The sequence below is a fragment of the Dipteris shenzhenensis genome, chromosome 7 (genome assembly GCF_047967505.1).
Source record: "Dipteris shenzhenensis isolate YYH24624 ecotype China chromosome 7, Dip_SZ_1.0, whole genome shotgun sequence".
Taxonomy (NCBI): Eukaryota; Viridiplantae; Streptophyta; class Polypodiopsida; order Gleicheniales; family Dipteridaceae; genus Dipteris; species Dipteris shenzhenensis.
In genome coordinates, this window is record NC_141602.1 from 51,766,348 (window position 1) to 51,791,174 (window position 24,827).

A 24,827-nucleotide genomic window follows, 5' to 3' on the forward strand; every position below is an offset into this window, starting at 1 on the left:
TTGGGGCTTCATTGGGATTTGGTTTGAAAATTTGTAAGCATACAAACGTTGAGACATGTAAACTTAGAGAGAGAGAGAAAGAGAGAGAGAGAGAGAGAGAGAGAGAGAGAGAGAGAGAGAGAGATGCAATGTTACTAAAACATCACTAAAGGCAATGCTAAAGATCCAGTTTGATAATTTTGTTAAAAGCATTCAAATACAAAGATTTGTAAATTAAAACCTGAAATTTTACTCCTTGAACTTCAAGGAACCTAAGGATCCCAACCTTGAGACCCAGCAGAGCGGGTCTTTAACTCGTCGTAGACGGGTCAGGTTACTCGTTATTGTTAGGAAGAGAGCGCTTGGACCTAGAGGGCAAAAGAATTGAAATTGTGATGAGAGATTTCGTTTTGGTTTCTTTTCTTTGTTAGTGAACGACCCCATAAAATAACTTAATGGGTGGCAATGTTCTGTCTGGGCTTGTAGCTCTCTTTGCTCTCTATCTTTCTCGAATTGGGGTTTCCTCATCTACCGCTAGCTTCCTCCCATAGCTCTATCCTTCCTTGGCAGTTGTGGATCTGCTACCGTTTGCATTTTTTCACAGCATTTTGCCTCCCTCATTTCGACGATTTCATCCTTTCTGGCTCCCTTCCCCTTTGCAGCTACGGTTCGATTCCCATTTTGCTTTCGAAGCTCTGCAGGACACTCATTTTTTCTTCTCCCCTGGCACCATGAGCTCTGCTTCTGCACAGCCGCAGTTCCGGTACACGCAACCCCCCTCGAAGGTGCTGCACCTCAGAAACTTGCCTTGGGAGTGCAGCGAGGAAGAGCTTGTGGAACTCTGCAAGCCCTTTGGTAAAGTTGTCAACACCAAATGCAATGTTGGTGCCAACCGCAATCAAGCATTTGTGGAGTTTGTAAGTCATCGCTCCTTGTCATTAACATCTCTTGTCACAACGCAAGGGTTAGGGTCTACGAGGTTATCGACGTTTTAGGCTGTATTGCGCCTAGGGAGGCGTTCTTTGTTGGGCATTGTTTCGTTGGTTGCCACACCTTGCTTGCCAGACCTTGCCCGATGGCAGACTACGATACTCATTCTTAAGGATAACGACGAGATTTTCTTTTTCAAAGGTTTTTGTGAAGATAACTCCTGGTCGAAATTGAATGTACGTATGCCAACCATCCAAGGATTTTTTGCAGGGTGATTTAAACCAAGCTATCTCAATGGTTTCATATTACGCGTCCTCTTCTGAGCCAGCTCAAGTCCGGGGAAAGACCGTCTACTTGCAGTACTCCAACAGGCAAGAAATAGTGAACAGCAAAAATTCAGGGGATGTAGCCAGCAATGTTTTATTGGTTACTATTGAGGGTGTAGAGGCTGGCGATGTCAGTATCGATGTTTTGCATTTGGTAAGATTACTTACCTTGGCCTGTCGGTTTTTAGAAATAGGCTTAAGGAAACTAAAAAAACTTGTGATCAAAATCTTCCCTCAGCAAAAAGGATGGGGGGGATTATTCCTCTCAATGTCAATTTGGCTTGAGTTCGTTTTCCTGGAACACTACACAGTATCCAGAGCTTCTCATGTGGTTTGTCTTGTGTATTTCAGCTACATTTAAGGGGTTTTACTTGATGCCTGGCTTTTGTTTGACATAACGCTACATGGATCAACAGGTCCATGTTTGGGACACATCTACGATGGCAGACTACTGCATGGGAGAAAGCGCACTTGTGTTTGTTTCGTTCCCTTTTGCCTAACCTTGCCCTTTTCCTGCTCCTAACCCTACAACTTATGAGATGAGATTGTTGTGGGTATATCTCCGTGATCTCTCCTCTACAGCCTGAAAGAATTTGACTTTCACGAAGACCAGAGAATGAAAAGTGGAGTGGAGTTGAATTAAAACCCTATGTGGTTGTCTTTACAACTTGTGTTCCGTCTTGAGCGCTACAATGTGAGGTAGATAGGCCATTGTACTCGCAGTCAATGTTTGGTGTTGCTTGCTTGTGTTCGGAACTGAAGTAGCATGTCTTTTTTTTTTCATCACCCAAGGCCATCTGCTGGCATGGCATTAAATGTTCACTAGGTGATGTGTAAAAGTTTATTAAGCATTGTGACGCTGTTCTTAGAGATTCGGTGTAGGTCCAGCCCATGGTGCATTGTTTCACTTGTAGTACTCTCTATTCACGATGTTTGGCCAGTTTCAGTCTTCTTTGTAAAGCTTTCACAACCCTAGTTTAGCTTTTGTGTTACATACTTCCAGAACCGCTAAGCAGTTATTTCCTTCTTGTTTACCTGAAATGCCATTGGTCTTCCACTTTTTTAATGACCAAAATCTTGGATCTATTCTGATTACAAGTATGGAACTTCCGGAAAGGGCTAAAATGGTTGTAATGCTGCCACAGGTCTTTTCTGCCTTTGGATTTGTGCAAAAGATTGCGACTTTTGAAAAAAGTGCAGGTTTCCAGGTATTTTCATTGGATCAACTGCACCTGTAATTTGGACTGCCCCATTGACTGAATTCCAAAGTCGCTGATGTGTCTCCTTGTCAAACCAGGCATTAGTTCAGTTTGTTGACCCCAATACAGCAGCATCGGCCAAATCAGCACTTGATGGACGAAGCATTCCTCGGTAGTTCTCCACTTGTCTAAATGAAGTATTTTATCGTTATTTACTTTGATTTATACATGCAGCACAACTGTGGATGCTGTTTGGCTGCAGGTACCTACTTCCAGAACATGTGGCTTCGTGTCATTTGCGTATTTCTTTTTCTGCGCATGTTGATTTGAATGTGAAGTTTCAGAGTCATCGAAGCAGGTAATTAGGGTCCTCCACAGTCATGGAAGTGTCTTGTCCCTTGATTGTTACTCGAGGTGTGGCTTGATTGGAATATATAGGAAAGGCCTATACAGATCTTTTAAAGCTGTACTGCTGGCATTCTGCATGTCACTGCTTTACTGCCAGAGGCAATAGGTGCTCCGTTTTGAGGAGCAGAGATGCTGGTTACCTGTCTAAAAGTAAAGTACTGCTAGTTGCTGTGTTCTCACAATTTTTAATTGTCCAGGGACTACACAAATCCATACTTACCGATTGCGCCTTCTGCCATTGATATGAATGGACAGGTGATAAATTAGAATATTCTAGTGGATATTAAGTCATGGTACTCAATACCTTACATCCAAGTAGAGGACTTCTACTATACTGCTTTTGGACTGATGTCGTTTCTTGTTTGTTCTGTTCTGTTTTCCCAACAGCTTGGTGTAGGACCAGATGGGAAGAGGAAAGAGCCGGAAAGCAATGTGTTGCTTGCTTCTATCGAAAATATGCAGTATGCAGTTACCATTGAGGTTCTACATACGGTGGGCTGAATCCTGATGCATGTTATTTATTGTGAATTGCAATTATGCTGTTTTTTAAACCAGCAAGCACTGGAATGATTTGACAGGTCTTTTCTGCATTTGGGACTGTCCAAAAGATAGCAATTTTTGAGAAGAATGCAGGATTCCAAGCACTTATTCAGTATCCTGGTATGCCATCTTTCTTTTGTTTGCATGCCGGATGTTTAAGACAAGGTTTATGCCCCCATACAAATTCAGATGTTATACACATTGAGATGCAGTTCGCAACATCAATAAGCCTTATTTTTGGGTTTGGGGAGGGGGGGGGGGGAGAGGAGCCTTAAGGATTGTATGTAAGGCGCCATGATCTGGACCGGTTTGGTTTGTTTACTCTTACAATCACGTTAAGGATCTTATTACATTTTAGTAGTATAAAACATTTTGACATTATGTTTATCAGATTATTAACTTTTGGATACACTTGCTATTATATTACCTTTAAAATGAAGGACATCCTTGACACAACTTTGTAACATCTAGCATGCTTTTGATTATAAATGTGCTATAGGACAATCGAGATATGTTGATGCCAATGACCGCACCAAAAAGCGCCAAAGCTCTTTTACAATACGTTACCTATAAGAATAGAAGTCTTGACAAAAAATGGGACATAGGACACGGACAATGATATGCACCCTTGACTAATCACTTGGTATAAACAGGTGTTTGTTCTTGTTATGTCTCGGAGTTTACTTTGGCTGTCTTAGTATTGGTTAGGTGCATAATCCCAACAGGCTAAGGACAGGGTGAGTTTGCATGTAATGAAAGGTTAGGGATTAAGTGTGGGTTTGGCTAATGATAGTCACATGGTTGGGGCTATAAAAGTAGACTATTAACATGAGATAGCCTAGATCTTTTAGGGGGCTTAACGAGCTAGTTCATGCTAAGGATAGCGTTGAGGTGTGTCTTCATGATATGGGACACTAGGGCTTACCTACGAACTACGCTCAAGCAGTGGTTTTGACCTTTGGCTTGGGGGCGGTTGGAGGAAACTGTCATGACAAGAGAAATCACTAATCTGTGATTAGTAGACATTAAAACATTATTATTATGTTATACGCCAATGGTGTAACATGTATTTGTATTTATGATGGACACCGACCGATTTGTTATGGCGGTGGGTCATCTGAGTAGATAGGACTAGTCGAGCTGGAGCCAGTGCTTTAGACGGAATCGAATTTGGACATGTGATACTTATTCTATTAATAAAAATGTGCACACACGTGTCTAGGTCCTAGGGGCAATAGGAAGAAAAGGGTGCATCAAGGTGCATTGAATGGTAGATGCATGGATCATAGGATAAGGGTAGGTGTGAATGGGAAGATGGAACTTGAGTGATCTCAAGGGACATTAATGAAAGGGTATCACCCTTTCATTGTAAATCTCACGTTGCATTCTCTCTACCACATTGCCCACCATAGTTGTCGTGTCATTTATTCTCTTTGTATCTCCTGGAGGTGATTAGTCCAGGATGGCGGCCTTTAGATGGCATTAGAGCTAGCTAGAAGCTAGTTGTCTAGACTAAGTTCTCAAACGAAAAATTGATGGATCTTGCATTGTTGCTTATGCTTGAAATTGCCATGTATCTTCAATATCATGCTAGCCAAGGTAGCTTTTGCAAAATGCCCTATTAGCTAGATTGTGTAAGCCTTTTTTGCTTAGCAATGCTTGTTTGGGAGAGACTTAAATGAAATTGTGTAGTCTTCTCATATAGTTGTAGCTTGAATAAAGAGAATTTGGACTACTTTTGATAAGCCTTCTCTCTTAGTGCTATCTTTGTCACGGCTGAGTTTGCCTTTCACCTTTGAAGTGTTGATAGAAAATTAGTTTGAAGACCCTTGTATAGATGGAAGCTCAAGTATGTATGGGTGTGTGGATAGGTATGTGAGACCATTTGTTCATACTACGGTCTCTACCTATTGTTGGACGTTGATGATGTTAATTGGGATGTCATAGTATCTAGTCTTTGCTATGTGTGATGGAGTTTATGGTTTCCAACTTGTGACTGTCATGAGAATGAAATTGCATGAGTTTGGGCATGTTTTTGGATTCATCTGTATATATATATATATATATATATATATATATAGAGATTCCTATAAGCCATTGCATGCAAGAAACATTAAATAGACAATCAATGCTTAACGACAATTCATCAAAAGCATACATGGAGGAATTCACAATTCACAAACCTCTAAAGTTCCAAGATATAGAGAACGCACGAAGTTGAGAAGAGAAAACGAATCAGAAATAGTCGAATTTGATTGCATGTGTAAGAGGATGGAATCTTGGACAAAAGAGTTGAACGTTGAAGTAGGGAGACGGAAGTAGAAAGAGATGGCCAACAGTTTTGGAAAACACATGCAAGGGTTGTAGCTTGAATGAAGAGTTTTTGGGCTACTTTTTGATTAGCCTTCTCCTTTAGTGCTAGCCTTCATCATAGCTGAGTCTGCCCTTCACCTCCGGAGTGCCGACAGAAACTCAGTACGAAGACTTTGTATGAATGGATGCTCAAGTATGTGTGTCTGTGTGGATTTGTGTGTGAGAGCATGTTTTTATACTATGGTCTACCCCCACTGGTGGGCACTGATGATGTCAATGCGGATGTCATAGTAGCTAGTCCCTGCTATGTGATGGAGTTTATGGTTTTTAACCTTGTGAGTGACTATCATGAGATTGAAACTGCACTATGTTGTGTTTTTAGAGGATGAGTTTGGGAATGTTCCTGGATTCATCTAGGTATACACATGCAAGGGTGGATTGTAGGGTTTTGGCACATCTAGGACAAGATGTCATGTAAGCTACGCGGTTCACTGAGGCAATCTTTATGGCGGAATATCCTTGAAAAGTATTTGCAAGTTCTTGAAAAGTACTTTTAGAACATTAGGTGTTAGAAAAGGTACAAGTGCTTGTGGATTGTCTAGAACATGCATGCAACCTTGCAAGTAGAATGTACAAGTGCTTGTGGATTGTCTAGAACATGCATGCAACCTTGCATGCACTCATGCACACCAAATGTCCTGCATGCGTGTAGCCTTACCGTTTGTGCCCTTTGCCTTCACCTGAGGATAGTGTATGGGAGACGGTGTCCAGCACATTGGCTGGAACATCTGGGTTGCCCGGTACAATTTTGTGATGGGAGGCCATGAGGTTCCCACGGCAGGCACCCTTGTTGCCATCTGGAGGATATCATTTACACTATGCATGCCATCTAAGAGTCCGGGACTACATGTTCTAGAGTGATGGCCAAAAGGCGAGAGCGTTTTTGCAAGGCTTGGCCCATAAGTATATTTTATGCCATTATGGCGAGAGGTATTCGTTGGATGTAGAGACCTCCACCGTGGTTGTTACCCTTGTTCTAGAGATTTTCTATGGAGAGAGTTGGGTTCTCCTTTCCCCATGATCTATGTCATTATGGTGAGAGGTATTCGTTGGATGGGTAGACCTCCATCGTGGTTGTTAGCCCATGTTCTAGAGATTTCCTATGCAGAGAGCTGGGTTCTCCTTTCCCCATGATCATTGCCTTTGGATTGTTGATTGGTATTGTTGGTTTTTTAAAGCATTAATGGAAGTCCTTTTCTTTAAGGAAAAAAAAAAGGTTTAATTGCCACTTCAACTCTCTTCTTCATGCCGCAATGACAAGCATCATGCCTCCCTTTTAATGGCACCACCTTGTCGGTTGTTGGCCAAGGCCGCGCTTTCTGCTCGTCCTTTGTCACAGAGGCTATGCTGGCCATGAATTTTTGACTGAGCTGTTTCATTTCAAGGAATATACAGCAAATATTGCATTTTTGGGGCAGTTGTGATTCTACACAGGTGCTCTTTGAAGCTGCCAAGTAGAGATCAAAAGCTCTGTTTTTGTTCAGGTTTTCCAGCTTGATTTGGAGCTACCTTTGTTTGTACTTTTCCTCTCCACAGCAGAGAAGCACAGTAGTGTTTTTGGACTACTCAGACAATCCATTCTGTTCAGTTCTATACTGCTACAGTCAGGTTGCATTTTCCTTACCAAACATTGGCTTGTGGAACAATGATTTTTGTTTTTGCAGTATAATTCAAAGCAGGTGAATTTTTTGAGGAAAATTCGGGAGATGTGTTTGGAGTTTTGGCCCAGGTGGATAAATTGGATGGCACCAAATTACCAGTTTCGCCGCTGAAATTCCTGCACTATCTTATCTGCAGCCTCAGGTCTGATTTCAACATGTTTTGCTCCCAGATTTTGTGCTGCTTTTCTACTGCAGCTGATATTGCCTACAGCCTCAGAAGAACTCGAGCCAGCCAGGCACTGCTATTGGAGGCCATTAGTCTAGCTTTTCAGCTGATTTCAGGGTGCAGGCATCTATTCAGTGCTGTCGGTACAGACGCGACCTTCTGCACATTCATTTTGAAGCAAGCAACAGTCATTATGAGGCCCTACTAGCTGTGAAACAGCTGTATCTACCTTGCAGTCATTTGAATGGCTTTTGAGCTGTTTCATTTCAAGGAATATACAGCAAATATTTCATTTTTGGGGCAGTTGTGATTCTACACAGGTGCTCTTTGAAGCTGCCAAGAGCTCTGTTTTTGTTCAGGTTTTCCAGCTTGATTTGGAGTTACCTTTGTTGGTACTTTTCCTCTCCACAGCAGAGAAGCACAGTAGTGTTTTTGGACTACTCAGATAATCCATTCTGTTCAGTTCTATACTGCTACAGTCAGGTTGCATTTTCCTTACCAAGCATTGGCTTGTGGAACAATGATTTTTGTTTGTGCAGTATAATTCAAAGCAGGTGAATCTTTTGAGGAAAATTCGGGAGATGTGTTTGGAGTTTTGGCCCAGGAGGATAAATTGGATGGCACCAATTATTCCCTGTGGAGTTTTATGGTGAAGAATCTGTTGGTTGCAAAGTCTTTGGGGTTTGCTATAGGTGAAGATGTCCGTCCAAGAGATGGAGTCATTGCTCTACACCTCAGCAGGGAGGTAAAATCCCTATGATAGCCCGCAAGCTTAGGTAAGGCAGCTGCACCTGCATCTCCTACCCAGAATTAGAGGGGATGGGATGCCAGAGATGCCCATTTATGTCTCTCATTGCGTTGTCTTTCAAGAGAGTTCATTATACCTCATATCTGCTCTCCCAAGACTTCCAAGCAAGCTTGGAATCCTTTGGAGAATATGTATTAGGCAAAGAATGAGGCAAGGGTCTCTTATTTGAAAAGACAGTTTGACAGTGTGAAGCTGCAAAAAATTGATTAAACGCCGGATCATTTGACTAAGATCAATGATCTTAGAGAACAAGTGCTGAATTTTGATGAGGTTATACATGACAGCTTGCTTGTGTCCACAGCTCTGAATTTTTTGCAAGAGTCTTATTTGTCTTTTCATACTTCTCTGAATCTGTCTATGAGGGGCACTCACTTTCCAGAAATTTGTGGGGTTGTCATTGCATGAAGTACAGACAGGGGCGAATATGTTTTTTGATGTGTATGATGGGGGGATCAAGCCTTTCGGTAAAAGGCATGTACAAGTCTCATTTTGGTGGCCCTCAGTCCAAGACTGATTCAGTTCAGCCATTAAGGAAAATTCAAAAAATATAAGCCAGTCCCAAAAAGAAGGATAAATGTCATTGTTGCAAGAAGCTTGGACATCACATCAATGAATGCTGGAAGAGATTGGAGAAAGAAAGAAGGAAGAAGAAAGTGGGAATGACGGTTCTGATTCCAGTGCATCATATGCAAACAAGGGTAGTACTTCAGTAAACTTTCTGGCTGCAGATTGATCCTTTTTAGTTGATGATTATGATACCAGACATTCCATCGGCAGAAATTGTTTCTTTATTGGTAGTTCATGCATTTATTGGTTGAGCAAGAAACAATCCATTGTGGCTTTTGAAGCTGAGTACAGGGCAGCCTTCACAACTATAGTAGAATGTAAATGGCTCAGAAGATCTTTGTGGTGGTTTGTAGCCATCTACTCCCATACTCACTGACAGTTAGAGTGCCATTGTAATTGCACAAATATATACCTTTGTAAGACTAGAATAGAGAGAGGGGTTTAGAGGGCCATTGTAATTGTAGCCATCTGCTCCCATACTCACTAACAGTTAGAGTGCCATTGTAATTGTACGTTTGGATATATTCTAGCCTTACAAAGGTATATCCAAGAGAGAGATTGCATGCAGGAGAGAGCAATTTGATCTACTATCCTGCACATCAAAATGTTGTAGATCTTTTCAACCATTGCAAGGGGTGTTGAAAATATTGTAATATTTAATAAATGGCCAATGTACTAAGTAGAAAAGAGGGTTAGGGGCACCTTTTTCGTCTAAGGTATTTTCTCCTAATCACATTTAGTAGGAATCTAGGCTTTTTTCATGTTGACTCCCCTTGTATCTTCATTCTTGCAACGTCATTCAAGAGAGCTCCATGCTTTCTCTTGCTCCACCATCTCTCAATTATTGCCTTCGTCCAAAACCTGTGTAGCGACTTTTGGTCATGCATGTGGTCGTTTCCAATAGAGACCTATTTTTTCTCTCAACACCACCATTTTACTGAGGTGTAGATGGGGCTGAACATTTAAAACGAGAGTGAAGCGATAGATAGCAGCCGTTACTTTGAATTGTCAGAACTTAGTTATAATTTATTAACGCAACAAATTTTAAGTTTCACCACACTGAAAACATCCAAAATGGAAGTACACGGGACATTGGACTAGGGGTGAAGGTGCGACCCCTGCTCGTAAGCTTCTATTCTCAATACAATCACCTTTTACAGGATTGGATACCAAGGACGACATTCCGGGACTCAAGGCATCTACACACAAAGTCAAGTCATGTTCGTCTCCTTCCTCAGTACATAGCTGCAAACGCTAAGGGCAAGCTTCTTGCTCACAACTCGCACCATCAACAATCACAGGAACGGGGAGAGAATAGAAGAGCAAGACACAGCTCTAGGGCCCAGAACCAAACGGTTGGGCCCCTTGAAAGGAATCTTTATTACTTGATAAAAATCTAAGTACAAAGCTTGCAGCATAAAGCTGCGTAATAAACTATGAAACTGAGATTACAAGAGAGTGGAGAGACCCAAGTCCCCCAAATTGGCAATTGCCTCTTGTAAGAATTCTAGTTACATGTCATGATGTGGCATCTTCTCGAGCTCTTTAAGCCCGTGTTCACATGCAGCAGTGGGCATCTCCCAAATTGTAGCTGTGCTCTATCAAAATAGGGTAACAAACCACTCTTGGAACCTGCACAATTAATTCGAGGTACTCAACCATGGCACCCGTTAATTGTTAGCTCTTACATGTAGAAATCAAATCTTAGACTAATCCTAGTCTTTGGACACTGATGTCGACATAAGTGTTGCTTTGCTTGCTAAGTATGTCTTCCTTTTGTTTTTCATTAAAGTTTTTGTTTACCTCTATTTTTTCTTCTCTTTTGTTTTCTCTTTTATTTTCTGTGTAGATTTTTGGTCTTTAGAACAACAAAAAATCTACATAATCCTAGTCTTTGTGGGCATCCCCACCATGCAAAACTGATGCACATAACATAAATTGTCTGGTTGACCAGGGTCTATCCTCTTAGACCATGGTCAAGGAGTTTGAAACGGAGCGAAGGCTTCTTGACCATAGTCTAATCTCTCTGATCAAAGTCAGCTCAAAGTCAACCCTTCTTGGCCGAAACCAAGACTTCTTGACTGAAGTGAAGCGTCATCATTGGTCTCCTAGACAAGGCATTTGCCACTCGATTCTGAGCTCTCGTTGTATGAACAATTTGAAAATGAAACACGGACTACAAATTTTCCCATTTCATGTGCTTCTGTGAGAGCTTAGTTTGTGTTAGAAAATACCTAAGACTTTGATGGTCTGTCTTAACCTTAAAATCAGCTCCCAAAAGATAATTCTTCCAAGTGGTTATGGAATGCACTATAGCTAAAGAAAGAAAGAAAGAAATTTTATTAGTCTCTTCGGAAGACCGATGGGTCTAGTCGAGCTGAGCCATTGCTTCAGACGGCATCGAATTTGGACACGAGACACTTATTCTATTAATAAAAAATGTGCACACGTGTCTAGGTCCTAGGGGCAATAGGAAGGGAAGGGTGCATCAAGGTGCATTGAATGGTAGATGCATGGGTGGTGGGTCATAGGCTAAGGGTAGGTAGGTGTAAATGTGAAGATGGAACTTGAGTGATCTCAAGGGACATTAATGAAAGGGTATCACCCTTTCATTGTGAATTTCACCTTGCATTCATGCGCCATCTCACACACTTGCATGTAGGTCGAAAATAGAAACAAGTACTCTCACGAGGTCGCTCTTCCCCATTGGAGGGCCAATTGGCATTCAAATTCTGCATGCATTGCACACATTTGCATTCTTGAGAAGGTTGGTTCTTCACACTCTCCAAATGCATCACAATCCACATCAAAGGGATTGTACAGATCAGGGACAACAAGAATGGGTTATGTAGTCAGCTTCCCCCTGAGAGTGGGAAATGCTGTCTTTTGTCGCTCATCCCATTTGAAAGCTGCATACATCTTAGTCATATCATGAAGTCGAGCAGCAATATCAACAAAGTGCCTGATAAACCTCCTATAATAGGAATAGAGACACATAAAGATGCGTACTTCATGTGTGCTTCTCAACTCGAACCATTCTTCTATGGCTTGTATTTTAGTAGGTTCCATTTGTATCCCATCCTTAGAAATGATGCAACCTAAATAATGTGTTACGTAGTTCTTGGAAGATAATGCTCTTCTTCAGACCTCGAAAAGAAATGTCTCAAAGAAGGTGCTTGTAAAGTATCTGTGAGGCCCGAAGATATGACCAAAACATATGAGATTGCTCTTGACGATGGCTCGGGTGGTTCTTGGGGTTTCTTTTGTTCCTTCAAACTCGAAGGTCTCTCATGGCACGATGCCCTGCGGTGTTGTTGGAAATTGTGGGCCTTTGGGACCTTTGTGTGGTCCTAACCCCCCTCATGAATATATATGATTATTGGATAATTGGAGGCCCTCGATGCGCTTTGACACGTGCAAGAAGGCCTTGGGGATTAATCCCATAGGCAATTGTGACATTTTGTGCACCTTGGATATAAAGAAAGGGAAGAATCCCTCCCCTTCATCCTAGCCATCTCTTTTTGGTTGACGGGGAGGCTCTGCATGGCTATGGCGTGGGGAATGGGACCCTCGTACCCGGTGCATTCCTATGGCCGACATGTGCCAGCATCGGTTGAGATCTCTAAAACGGAGAGGAGGCGACAGGCATGCGGACTCTGTTGCAAACATGTGGCAATTGTGCTGCATTTTTGATTGATAATTGGTTGTCTGTGGCGGCGCACACTATGTGTACTATGTGCTCTGTGGCGTGGTGGATTGTCCAACTACGCGTGCGTGGGAAGTGGCGCCGTTGCGTGCGCTATGATTGCGGGTGGTTGCTAACTGCAGAAATTTCAAAGGTGGCGGGTGGTGTGGGAATTAATGGCCTGCTCAGCATCAATGAATGGTGCGGCATTTAATACGGGTCAGCCGTGCCTTGAGTGGGTGGTTCCCGTTGATGTGCCCTGTGTGGTTTGAGGCTGATCTGGCTCTGCATGGGTGGTCAGCAATATTTGGCTGGCCAGTTCTCTCTTGTGGTGCTAGGCCCATGGGGGGGTGTTGGAAATTGCCTTTGTGTGGTCCTAACCCCTCTTGTTAATATATATGGTTATTGGATACTTGGAGGCCCTTGACGCTCAGTGACATGTGGCAGAAGGCCTTGGGGATTAATCCCATAGGCAATTGTAGCCGGCTCTTTTTGGGTGAAGGGGAGGCTCTGCATGGCTATGGGGCGGGGAGTGGGACCCCTGTACATTATGGTTGATTGGTTGACGCGTGGGGGTGTTCGGAGGGACCGGTTGCTCACTTGTCGGGATCATCATTAGGATTCTTCTTTATGCAGATGACGTGGCACTCTTGTTGTCCACACCCAAGGGGCTCCAGCGACACCTGGATGCACTGCAGGCTTTTTGTTTATCCCATGATTTGGAGGTCAATCTTGGCAAGACCAAGGTCATGACCTTTAACACCTCTCAAGCAAACATGCAACGGAAGCAGGTTACTTTTACTTTCGGTGATCGTATCCTCATACACTTACTTGGGGGCCATCTTCTTCGGCCTGATCTTCACGATGAGACCAGCGATGCAGGCTAGACTGAGCAGGGGATATGCCTCACTGGCTCGGCTAGAGAGACAATGCTTTCACTCCCAATTTCAGGACCCTCGGACGAAGGCTTTTCTCTTCGACTCCTTGGTCCGACCAGCCGGTATGTATGGCAGCCCTTGTTGGGGGCCTGACACGTCAGAGATAGAGTGGACACTGGTGGAGCGCCTGCAGATCCTCATGCTCTCACGGATGATTCGGGGGAAACCGTCTGTACCACACCACATCATTCAGGCCGAGTTTGGTGCTTCTCCACTCCAGCTAGATGCAGCCTTTCAGACCATCACATATCTACACCGAGTTAGATCATATGGGGACTGCACATCAAGGAGACATAGGTTGCCATGGTTGGCTCTCGATTCCTCCATGAGGTTGGCAGCAGAGGGAGACGAGCGATGCTGGTATGCACGGACTCACGGATGGTTTGTGAGACTAGGGTTCCATATCGATAGGATACCTCCTTTTCAGTACAGTTTAGATGCCCCTCCGGTACTCCCACCCACCATCCCGATTGGGCCACACACCAACCAGGTCATTCGAGAGGATCTCCTACAGCTACACACCTTTAGGACCTGGTTGGAGCCGAGGGAGCTCCCAGTGAAGCTGAGTTTCTACAGAGACTACTGTCTTCGTATTTCGGAGGAGGGATTGATCCACCACCGGGGTACACTAAGCTTCATATGCCTCACTCACTACGGATCTCCATCGGACAATTTCAGGTATCATCACACCGCCTCCGCATAGAGAGCGGCAGAGTAGAGGGGATTCCTAGGGAGCATCGCTTATGCGTATTGTGCGACTGTCAGGAGGTTAAGTCGAAGGAGCATTTTATTTTCAGGTGCCCAGTGTACTACGAGATCCGAGGTTGCTACCACTGCCTCTTCAGAGATGGCTCCGGGCTCCTTTCCAGATTCCTTGCCTACCCAAATCAGAGATGCCTCGCGGTCTTTATTCACAAGGGGGTCCGACACAGAGAGTACTTACTCAGGCGACGAGGCTTGGCCACATCATCAGCAACTCTCAGAGCAGGATCACGGAGTTCTTCCCATCGAGTGCCATTGATTGTCCAGTCTCTAGCCGCAGACGTGACAGAGACCCCGACCCGACGATCGTAGCACGACACAGGAGACATCGAGGAGAGACACAGATCACTCTGGGGGACCTCCCGTCATTGTTTAGACCCGGGATACGTCCCATGGGAGTCACGGTGGCTCTAGTCTTGTGTCGAGCCTCGTCCAGGAGATCGAGACGCACGGCACCCCTTGACGGGCGCCAGCGTCCCATCACCGGCTATGCACCAGCCAGGGCAACATGACATACGGAGGATTCCGCTCTGCTCGAGTCCTTTTCTTTTCTTTTCATTGTTACATTGAGATGTATTTGATTATGTATGATCAGACTTAGGGTTCAGCACGGGTGATGATGCTCGTTTCAGTAGCTCCACCCTTAGTGTGATTTGTATCAAGTTTTCTTTCAGTCTCATAGACCCATCAGTCTTCCGAAGACACTAATAAAATTTCTTTCTTTCTTTCTCCAACTTCTTACATTCATTGATGTGGTGTCCAAGCATCTTGCAATAATAGCATTTAGCCTTCTTTTGGGGCTGACCCACATTTTATGAGTTTTTTTTTGATGGCTGAACCGAATGAGTCCTAGACTAAGAGCCACCAAAATGAGGCTTGTTCCTTTTCCCAACAAGGCTCAATCCCCATCATGCACATCAACAGACATGTTCTTCCTGCAGTAACAACCTGACTAGTTCGTGGAATTGTACCACCACTCATGGACAGATCTAGAGAGTATGAAATGCTTAACAAGACTGCGACAAAGAATTCAGAGTAGTGAAGGTAAGCTTACCATCAGGTATAACCTCATCAATATTCAGCAGCTATTCTCTAAGATCTTGGATCTTAGTCAAATGATTTGACATTCAATCACTTTTCCGCATCTTGACATTGTCTAAACGTCGTTTCAAATAAGAGACCATGGCCTCATTCCTTGCTTGATACATATTTTCCCAAAGTATCCCGAGATTACTTTGAAACATATATGAGGTATAATAACCTCTTGACAGGCAAGGTAATGAGAGACATAACTCGGTTATCTCTGATATCGCAACTTGCATTAGACTCATCTTGCCCTCCTTGAACATGTTGATGCACTCAAGCTTCAGCTGCTTGGGGCACTCTAGAGTGCTTTAGTAGTTGGTTTCTCGAGCATAACCCATCAGACTCCTTTGCAAGGTGCTCAATTCTTCAAAAAAACCCTCAACCTCAAGAGGCAATGGTGGGAAACCAAAGTTCGTTCGCTCTCACTGCACAATGTGGGTTGCTTAACCTTCTTCATTGCACGCACATGCATTCTTCACAGCCCGCACAACCTCCTCTCCATATTCTTCCATGGCATAGCCCATTGACATATCCTTGATTATCATCTAAGCTTGCGGCCTATTGCGGGAATTACCTCCTTACTGAGGTGCACTAGGAGCAGTAGCTGCATCTTGATCTGTAACGAAACCCAAAATTCTCTTTGGAAAAATTTCACCATACAACTCCATTGGGAATAATTGGTGCCCTCCAATTTATCCCCTTGGTCCATATCTCCCTGATTTTGATTCTGATTTTGAGCCATCTTCAAATATGAGTGCATAAACTGTTAGAAATGACCCAACAGAGGGTACGCACAGTGGAAGACTGATAGTATTGCCCAGGAGCTCACACAGTGTGGTGTGGGGTGTGGAATCACAAACTTCATAACTTAATGTGCATAGATGTGCAAACTAGTAAATAGACAATGCTCAGAGACAAATGTAGAAGCAACATTTTATATTTCCGTCCGTCCACAGAGTAGGACATGATACAATACCAAAAGGTTCTTCTACTAGATGTCAAGCACTTCTAGATCTCTGAGCCCGCGTGCTCCACCTTGAGCATATGTAGACTCTCTGTCCAGAGTGGTTCTCTCTACCTTACTGCCTGTAGATCAGCCTAGGTAGGCAGCACCTTGAGCTAGGTTTGCAGCTTCCTCAGCCTTCTTGGTCCTCCAGGATAGGCTCCAAGTGCTGGTCTTTTGCTGCTCCTGCTGCTCTTGCTTGCTGCTCCAGAGAATGTGATCACAACACCTTGCTGCCTTAGAAGACAGACAAGGTCCAGCCTCTAGGGAGCTCAGTCTGCAGCACACCTTGCACTCTCCTTCACACCCAGTGTGAGGCCCAAGGGAGTGGCTTCTGGCTGCCCCTGTCTGCTCCTTTCCTGCTGAACTGTTGGATATGTAAAATGAGGTATGAGGCCTTGTAATGAAGGTGGGAAATAGCAGGGAATTAGGGGGAAATAGGTGGGTAAAAAGAAGGGAAATTGATGGTAAGATAGGATATAGGAGGGAGACTATATAAGTCAGCCCTTATGATTTGTATGGTACCTTTTTGATGTGACATCTAATACTATCTACTCCCCCTGCTCCTTCCTGCTACCTGCTGCCTACACTCACACTCTCTCTCTCCTCCAATTTGTATGGTACCTTTTTGATGTGACATCTAATACTATCTACTCCCCCTGCTCCTTCCTGCTACCTGCTGCCTACACTCACACTCTCTCTCTCCTCCCTCTCTCTCTCTCTCTATCCCCTCATCCTTCTCTCTCTTCCTCTCCTTCGCCTTCTCTCTTCTCCTTCCTTTCTTCTGCTATTCTCTCCCCATCTCCAAATCTGCCCCTTCCCCCTTCACTACATTGGTATCAGAGCCCTTTCTTGGGCCTGGTTCACAAACGCCCTGCCCACAGAAGCTTCACAAACGCTGCCTCACCTCAACGCACGGGCGGTGGACTCTTGAAACGAACCATTTATAGGCCCAAAGGGCCCTGAAGAATGGCCGACCCAGCAGGGGATAAACCGACCCCCTTTGGCCGACTTGGTTGGCTGGCCCAACCCTAACCAGCCGACCTGCTGGTCGGCCTGGTTGGCTGGCTCAACCAGCTCTATATAAGGGCCCTAGCCATTGCAGGCTTACTCCTGCCCACAGATCCCCGCCATGCTGCAGCCCTTTGCTGACACCATGTCCTGCCTGTACACCTTTCGTACAGTCCTGCAGCAGCCCGTACAGATCCGTACAGCGGCTGACGTCATCACACCTTAGTTCTGGGCTGGATAGCCCGGATATGCTGCGCAGATCTGTTTTGCTCTGTCCTTGACAGTCCTCTGGCTTTTCTCTGCCAAATCTGCCCTCGAGGCAAGCTTCCTTCTGCTAGGTACTCTCCTCTCTTTGTGTGAGGTAGTGCCCATGTGGCAGCCCCCTCCCTCTCTCTTTTCCTAGGTTCACCCCCACAATGCTCTCCTCATATGGGGGCTTACAGATGGGGACGTGACCACTATTTCTAGTCCCTTGTGGGCGTCCCCACAGTTCTCTTTTTACTGATGCACAGCAAAAATAACAATAAAACTTATTCTTGGTTAATTAACTTAACCATTCTTTGACCAAAGTCAATTCTAATAAAGATTATTCTTTATTTTCTTGGGAGAAGCCCCAACTGGTGACAACTCACATTTCCAGGTCCGTCCCACAGTGCAGCAGCTGCCTCTGTTAATTGCAATCAGTTGGATGCCATATAAGCTGTTCTATTCAAGGAGTTTACAGCAACAGTTGCGTTTTCGGGGCAGTTCTTGATTCTACACATGAGCTGTTGTGAAGCTGTCAAAACACCCATCTTTGCTAGGTCCCCAACTAGAAACTCTATCTAGTTTTGACGAAGCAGAGAGTTTGGAAGAAGTGATGCAAGACCCCTCGGGTCCAAGGGCATTGGAAGCTCCATTCGCAAGTGTAGCCTCTTCCAACTCGCCTGCACCTTAGATTGCATCTAGGCTTAGAGGTACATTCTCCAACATGTTCGGCCGCTTATGCTAAATAGAGTCAGCAGACATGGAGAATCCCTTCGCTGGCATGTCCGCGGGGAGGGAAGGCCAGCAATAGCCAGCTCCCAAACCACAGATTGAGACGGAAACAACCTTCGCCGATCCAGGATCCTTCGCCTATGCCAGACCTTCCTACTGGGAAAACATGGATGATGAAGATCCATGGATGATGGAATTTAGAAGGCAAGACCCCAGCCGAGGGGATACTAGGAAGTTCCAAGGAGGAGTGCCTTATGAACCTCCAACAACCCCGGTGCCACCAGCCTTCATCAACTATGGCGCACCACAGTTTCTACCCTACCGCCCACTGCATGGAACTAAAGTTCCCATGCCCTATGACCCACCTCCTCCGAGAGTCCGTCCCTTCCTGTCTATACCAGTTGCACCAATGAATGTAGGCCTTGGCACATCCGTTCCAATGCCGGTACCAGAAACTACGTGGAGACCACCACCTGGGCCAGGCTTAAGGCCCCAGCCCTGCACCCCGTCAGGCCCATAGCAACACCACCTTTGCTAGCCGCTCAAACGGTGTTGGGGCTTTCTACCCTCATCAACAGAGGTTTATCTACAATCTTCGGTTTAGCATTTGTGGTAGTTTGCTGTCTAGATTGGACGACCATAGCTCTATGTAATGTTGGTGCAACCTTAATTCATGAGACAAGTGAATTTTTAAGGGCATTTTATGTTGGAATGCATTAGATTATAACCTTTAACGGGTTAAAGTGTTGAATGTTGTTTGCAGCAATGTGTAGGACCAGGAAAGTGCAAAGAAGCCTTAGAATTAGGAGAAAAGTGCAAAAAGCAGGTCCTACCAAAGGCAAAAAGCATCCAGAAAGTGGGCGCTTATATGGAGGAGGGCTTGAGCTAGGGAGACAAGCAGAAAAAGCAGCGCAATTCTCAAGAAAAGCCCTAAAAGCAGCAAAAAAAGCTAGAAAGCTTGGTTTTTGTATAAAAGTAGCTTTTAGGAAGAACAAAAGCATAAAATAGCTTTTAAAAAGTACTAAAGCTAGAAATAGCTTTCAAAAAGCAGCTTTAGCTTTTTGCTAGGCCAAGTTTATAAAAGAAGAGCCAAAGAGCTCAAGATCATTCAGTTTTGTACTCAGTTCATGCTCTTGTGAAGAGCCAGTTGTACAAAGACTATTTTCTATTGCAGTAAAGACCTTCGGGGGGGGCCAACCCTTCTTTCTGGCCCCTAGTGCTGTGTTCTTGCTTCTCTCCCTCATCTCCCAGCTACGCTACTTGTTGGCAATCACGTTTCAACAAGCTCTTCAAAGTTCCCACACTTTGTTCAAGTTCCGGTTACAGATTCTAGTGCAAGAGAAAATTGCGATTTCTCCTACAGAGCCCGTCTGGGATTGTGTGCCAGGTTCTTGAGCCCGAGAGTGTTTCCTTTGCTGCGATTCTGTGCCAGAGTGTTCCCTTTGCTGTGATTTTGGTTTCTACGCGTGGATTGAATCCTGTAAGCGCCCGCAAGCCGTGCTCGGGAGCCCAGGAGGAACTTGCGATTGGTTTGAGGGCTGTTCTTTGGTTTAGTTACGGTTTCATGAGCAGGCTTCTCCGAAATGTGTGCAGGTTGTTGCCGCAGGTTGCCCAGCAGGCTACTGCCCTGGATAGCAAAACGGCCCTGAAGAACTGCAGTGAGTCTTTGGTTTAGTTATGGTATCAGAGCCAAGGTTGGTTGCTGCCTCCCTCTTAAAAGACAGCAGAGACACTCTCATTTCTTCATGCAATCGCTAGCTCTCTCGTGGAACCTCACGCTCATAATTTACTGCAGAAATACTCATAAGAGCTCTCTCTCTCTCTCTCTCTCTCTCTCTCTCTCTCTCTCTACACACACAACTAGGGCCCAGGACAACATGTCCGGCTGGACCCCCCCGAAGGTATTTTATTTCTTGAAGAGAGAATCTGTTACAAGAGTTAAGCATAGAGCTGCCTGATACAAAATCCAACGTGAATGAATGAATCATTACATGAGCTCTCAGGCTCCCTTTCTTGGCAACAAGCCACTTGTCAGTTTCTACATTACTTTCCTAATTACATGCCACTAAGGGTAACTCTGGAGTCTTTGAAGCACTTGGTCACACAAACCACCTCCTAGACTTTGATTAGGCTCCCCTAGCGCTTAGGAAAATAACTCTTCCTAGTACCTGCAACAATTAATTAAAGCGCACCACCATGGCACCCATTAATTGTTAGCGCTTTGCATGCAAATAACACACTGTGGACTAATTCTAGTCATGGTGGGCGTCCCCACTCAATACATGTGCACACATAACAAATATAAAAATATATATTTATTCTTTGGTTGACCGAAGTCAACGCTCTTGATTATAATTAAGAGGCTTTGACCAAGGGTCGAGCGCCTTAATTATAGTCAAGTCTCTCCAACCGAAGTTGGCACAACTCTCCAACCGAAGTTGGCACATATTGGTTAACCGTGGTTAACCCTCTTGGCGCATGCCAATTCTCGTTGATCGAAGTCAACACTCTGTGACCGTAGTGAGCTCTGTAGTTCTTTGGTTAACCGTAGTTAACCCTCTTGGTAATAAACCAAGTCTCCTCGACCGAAGTCAGGTTTACTTGACTAGAGTCAAGTGTCTTTGACCGTAGTCAATTCTTTGACCATTAAAAGAACTTTTTTGACCATAATTAACACATATAAAACTCTTTAATTATGATCAAATAAATGGTCAACTGTACTTTGACTTAGGATATTTACATTGTGGTGACATCCCCTCGGCTTCTATTCAGTTGACCTCAACTGAAAAGCTTCCTTGTAAACATCCAAAAGCTGTGGATGATCGGATAACATGTCTTCGTCCATCCACTTGGCATCTAATGTCGTATAATTCTTGAATTTTACAAGATACCTATAAAACTCCTTGCCTTGAGGGCCTTTGCGTACAATATGGTACACAATTTGCTCTGGCTGAAGGACCTCCTCCAGCTCATCCACTTCTGGTGGATCCTATGATACTGGCTCTGTAGGCTCTGGCCCCTGGAATTTCTTTAGAAGGCTCACATGGAATGCATTGTGAATCCTCCAATGCTTTGGCATTGATAACCTGTATGCAACCTCATTTATTCTTTCTGTAACCCTGAAAGGGCCATAGTATCTGGGAGATAACTTTGTATATACTTTCTGTTTGCCTTTAAATTTGCAGAGCCTAGCTTTTTCAAACTTCAAAAGTACCCAATCCCCTTCCTTGAGATCTAACTGTCTCCTATGCTTATCTGCAGCTCTTTTATGTTTCTCTTGAGACCTTTCGATTGCTGTCCGGACTTGGCTGTAAGCTGTCTGGAGGTCTCTCACAAACTGATCAGCTGCAAATATTTCATCCTTGGTCCTCGGGATAGGTGGCAAAATCACCTTTCTATAAATGACCTCAAAGGGGGCTTTCCCTGTAGAGCTGTGTACTGTATTATTGTAAGCAAACTCTACCAATGGTAGGTACTTTTCCCAGTATGAACCTTGGTCACCCACGTAGCATTTCAGTCCAATGCTGTAGAATTTGCTTCTTCACTTTGACCATTTGTTTGGGGATGGAAAGAAGAAGAAAAATTCAGATTCGTCTCCATGTTATCAAATAAAGCTCTCTAGAATAGACTGGGCATCCTGGGATCTCGATCACTGACAATGGACTATAGCATACCATGGTGCTTACAGATCTGTGCCATGAAAAGCTTAGCCATATGATCTGCCTTTATGGTTTTGCGAAATGAGCTTGCTTGTTGAATCTATCAATGATAGTCCAAATTTCATCATTCCTTGACTTTGATCTTGGCAAATAAAAAATAAAGTCCATTGTAATACTTTCCCATGGTGCCTGAGGCACGGGAAGAGACATAAGTAGGCGAGGTGCCTTCCGTCTATCATACTTCACTTTCTGACACGTAAGGCATTCGGTAACAAACTGATGTATATCTTTCCGCATCCCTGGCCAAAAGAAATACCTCTCTAGTGCTAGAGTTGTTGCTGTAATTCCTCTGTGTCCAGCATAGGGAGGTGCATGGCATTCCTCCAAATTCTTTTTCCTCATCTCCTGGGTGATGCATAGGCAATCATCTTTCATTAGATACCCATCTTTCAAAGAATAGTGACTGGTGGATTGCCCCTCTTGCATTTGCTGTAAAATCTCACCAAAATCTGCATCACTAGCATATTGCTCCCTCATGCCTTCTAGGTCCTGATGATAAGCAATAGTCACATTATTGACCTGGGGTCTTCGGGACAAGGCATCTGCCACTCTGTTCCGAATTCCTGGGGTATGGACAATCTGAAAATGATACATTGACAGCATGTTTGTCCATTTAATATGCTTCTCGGAAAGCTTGGTCTGAGTCAAAAAGTATCTTAGACTTTGGTGATCAGTTTTAACAGTAAAATCTGCACCCAAAAGATAGTGCTTCCATGTATGGATGGCATGAATTACAGCCAATAACTCTTTCTCATAGATTCCCAGATATCTTTCTGCATCCCGGAGTCTCCTGCTCTCATAAGCCACTACATGACCATTTTGATGCAATGCAGCCCCAACACATTCCCCACAAGCATCACAATCCACATCAAGTGGTTGATACAAATCTGGAACGATTAAGATTGGCTCTGTAGTCAGTCTCTCCTTGAGTGTGGTGAAGGCTGTCTTTTGAGGAATTCCCCATCTGAAAGCTGCATTTTTCTTAGTAAGATCGTGGAGTGGAGCGGCTATATTCGCAAAATGCCTGATAAACCTTCTATAGTAAGAACACATGCCTAGGAAACTTCGAACTTCATGCACAGTTTTCAGCTCTGGCCATTCTTGGATGGCTCGGATCTTTGCAGGATCCATCTGTATCCCATTCTTGGATATTATATGCCCCAGATAATGGATCTCTTCCAAGAAGAATTCACTTTTCTTGCTATTGGCAAAAAGTTGATGATTTCAAAGTTCTTGAAATACCAAAGCAAGATGTTCCCTGTGCTCTTCTTCTTCTTTGAAAAGACTAGGATATCATCAAAGAAAGTACCCGTGAAATGCCTGTACTTTCGGAAGATGCGATCCATCATCCTATTGAAGGTAGTTGGGGCATTGGTCAATCCAAAAGGCATCACCAGATATTCATACAACCCGAATGTAGTGCGGAACGTTGTCTTGTGCCAGTGCGCGGTAATCGATGCACATACGGAATGAGCCATCTTTCTTCTGTACTAGTAGTACAGGGGAACAAAAAGGAGAAGAACTGGGCTGAATCAACCCCTCGGACAACAAGTCTTGCACCTGAGTCAGCATACATTTCCACATCTCTCTCTTTTAGAAAAATCATGTAAGCTGAAACTGCAGACTTTATTTCTTTTCCAACACAACTATTTGATACAATGGGAATAGTTTCCCCTCTATTCCTAGCAACCACACGATATTCTTTGCCCCTATGTACAAACTCCAGCACTCGTTCAGGAAGAGTCAACTTCACTGCCTTGCGATGAAACCAAGGCATACCGAAGACTACATCATGATGTGTCAGTGGAGAAATGAAGAAGTCTTCCTGATCCACATAACTCAGTATATGAAGACGGAGCTTCCCTATCAAGGGAGTGACTGGCACAGGGTTTCCACAGAACATCTGATCGGCATCCAAAGCCATGCCCAACTCCTCCGTCTTTATTCCCAGTCTCAGAGCTAGGTCCTCTGATATGAAATTATCAGTAGCCCCTGGATCAAATAAAATTAGCGCTTGCTGGTCCCTGACTTTGCCCCATGATAGCAGCAATTCTCGTTCTTCTGGGTTTGAAACATGCCCCAGTATGTTAGGAATTCCTCCTGCCATTGGCTTTTGCGTCCCCATGGCTTCTCTGCCTCTTTTTCCTTCGAAGTTGAAGGCTTTTCTGGGCACTGGGCAGCCACATGCCCCTCTTTGCCGCACTTGAAGCATTTCCCATCTCTACAGAATTCAGCTATCTGTTCACGGGTGAATGGAGATTTGCCTTTATATGACTTTGAAAACTGAGTACCCCTCGGCTTCTGAGGCTGAAACCCTTTCTTTTCAACCTTGGGATACTCTTTCTTTTCTAATTTTGAAAAATCAGTTTTCTTTCTTTCGGCACGTCCTGCATGCAAGGATAGTACAGTGGATGGATCTTGTAACGGCACAAGACTAGCTACTGAAGCTGAATGCATAAGGTCTTGAACGTTCTTTGCCCCCAAAGCATTCACTACTGCCTGGATTCTTGGACTGAGACCTGCTCTGTACTTTCTCATTTGGGTTCCTTTGGAGATCTTTTTGAAAGGTGCAACCTGCAAATAAGCATCCCAAAACTTTTGGTTGTACACATCCACTGTATCTCCTGTATCCATATGCAAACTGTCCCAATCTTGAAGAACATGATCTCTAAACTGTTTAGGCATAAA

General features: G+C 44.2%; 1 protein-coding gene across 3 annotated transcripts in view; it reads left to right on the forward strand.

The window, feature by feature from the left end:
- Positions 1-367: 367 nt before the first annotated feature.
- Positions 368-24,827, forward strand: part of LOC147900476 (polypyrimidine tract-binding protein homolog 1-like) — a 39,045-nt gene continuing 14,585 nt past the window's right edge. The window contains exons 1-9 of one of the 3 annotated variants that reach the window (XM_087376739.1): positions 368-896; positions 1,180-1,389; positions 1,652-1,708; positions 2,381-2,443; positions 2,533-2,606; positions 2,697-2,792; positions 3,040-3,097; positions 3,230-3,334; positions 3,421-3,502. In XM_087376739.1, coding sequence (XP_087232865.1) covers positions 711-896; positions 1,180-1,389; positions 1,652-1,708; positions 2,381-2,443; positions 2,533-2,606; positions 2,697-2,792; positions 3,040-3,097; positions 3,230-3,334; positions 3,421-3,502 — 931 coding nt within the window. In that variant the 5' untranslated portion in view covers positions 368-710. Of the gene's footprint in view, positions 897-1,179; positions 1,390-1,651; positions 1,790-2,380; positions 2,444-2,532; positions 2,607-2,696; positions 2,793-3,039; positions 3,098-3,229; positions 3,335-3,420; positions 3,503-24,827 lie in introns of those variants that run through there. The other 2 variants (XM_087376740.1, XM_087376741.1) reach the window with 2 other exon arrangements.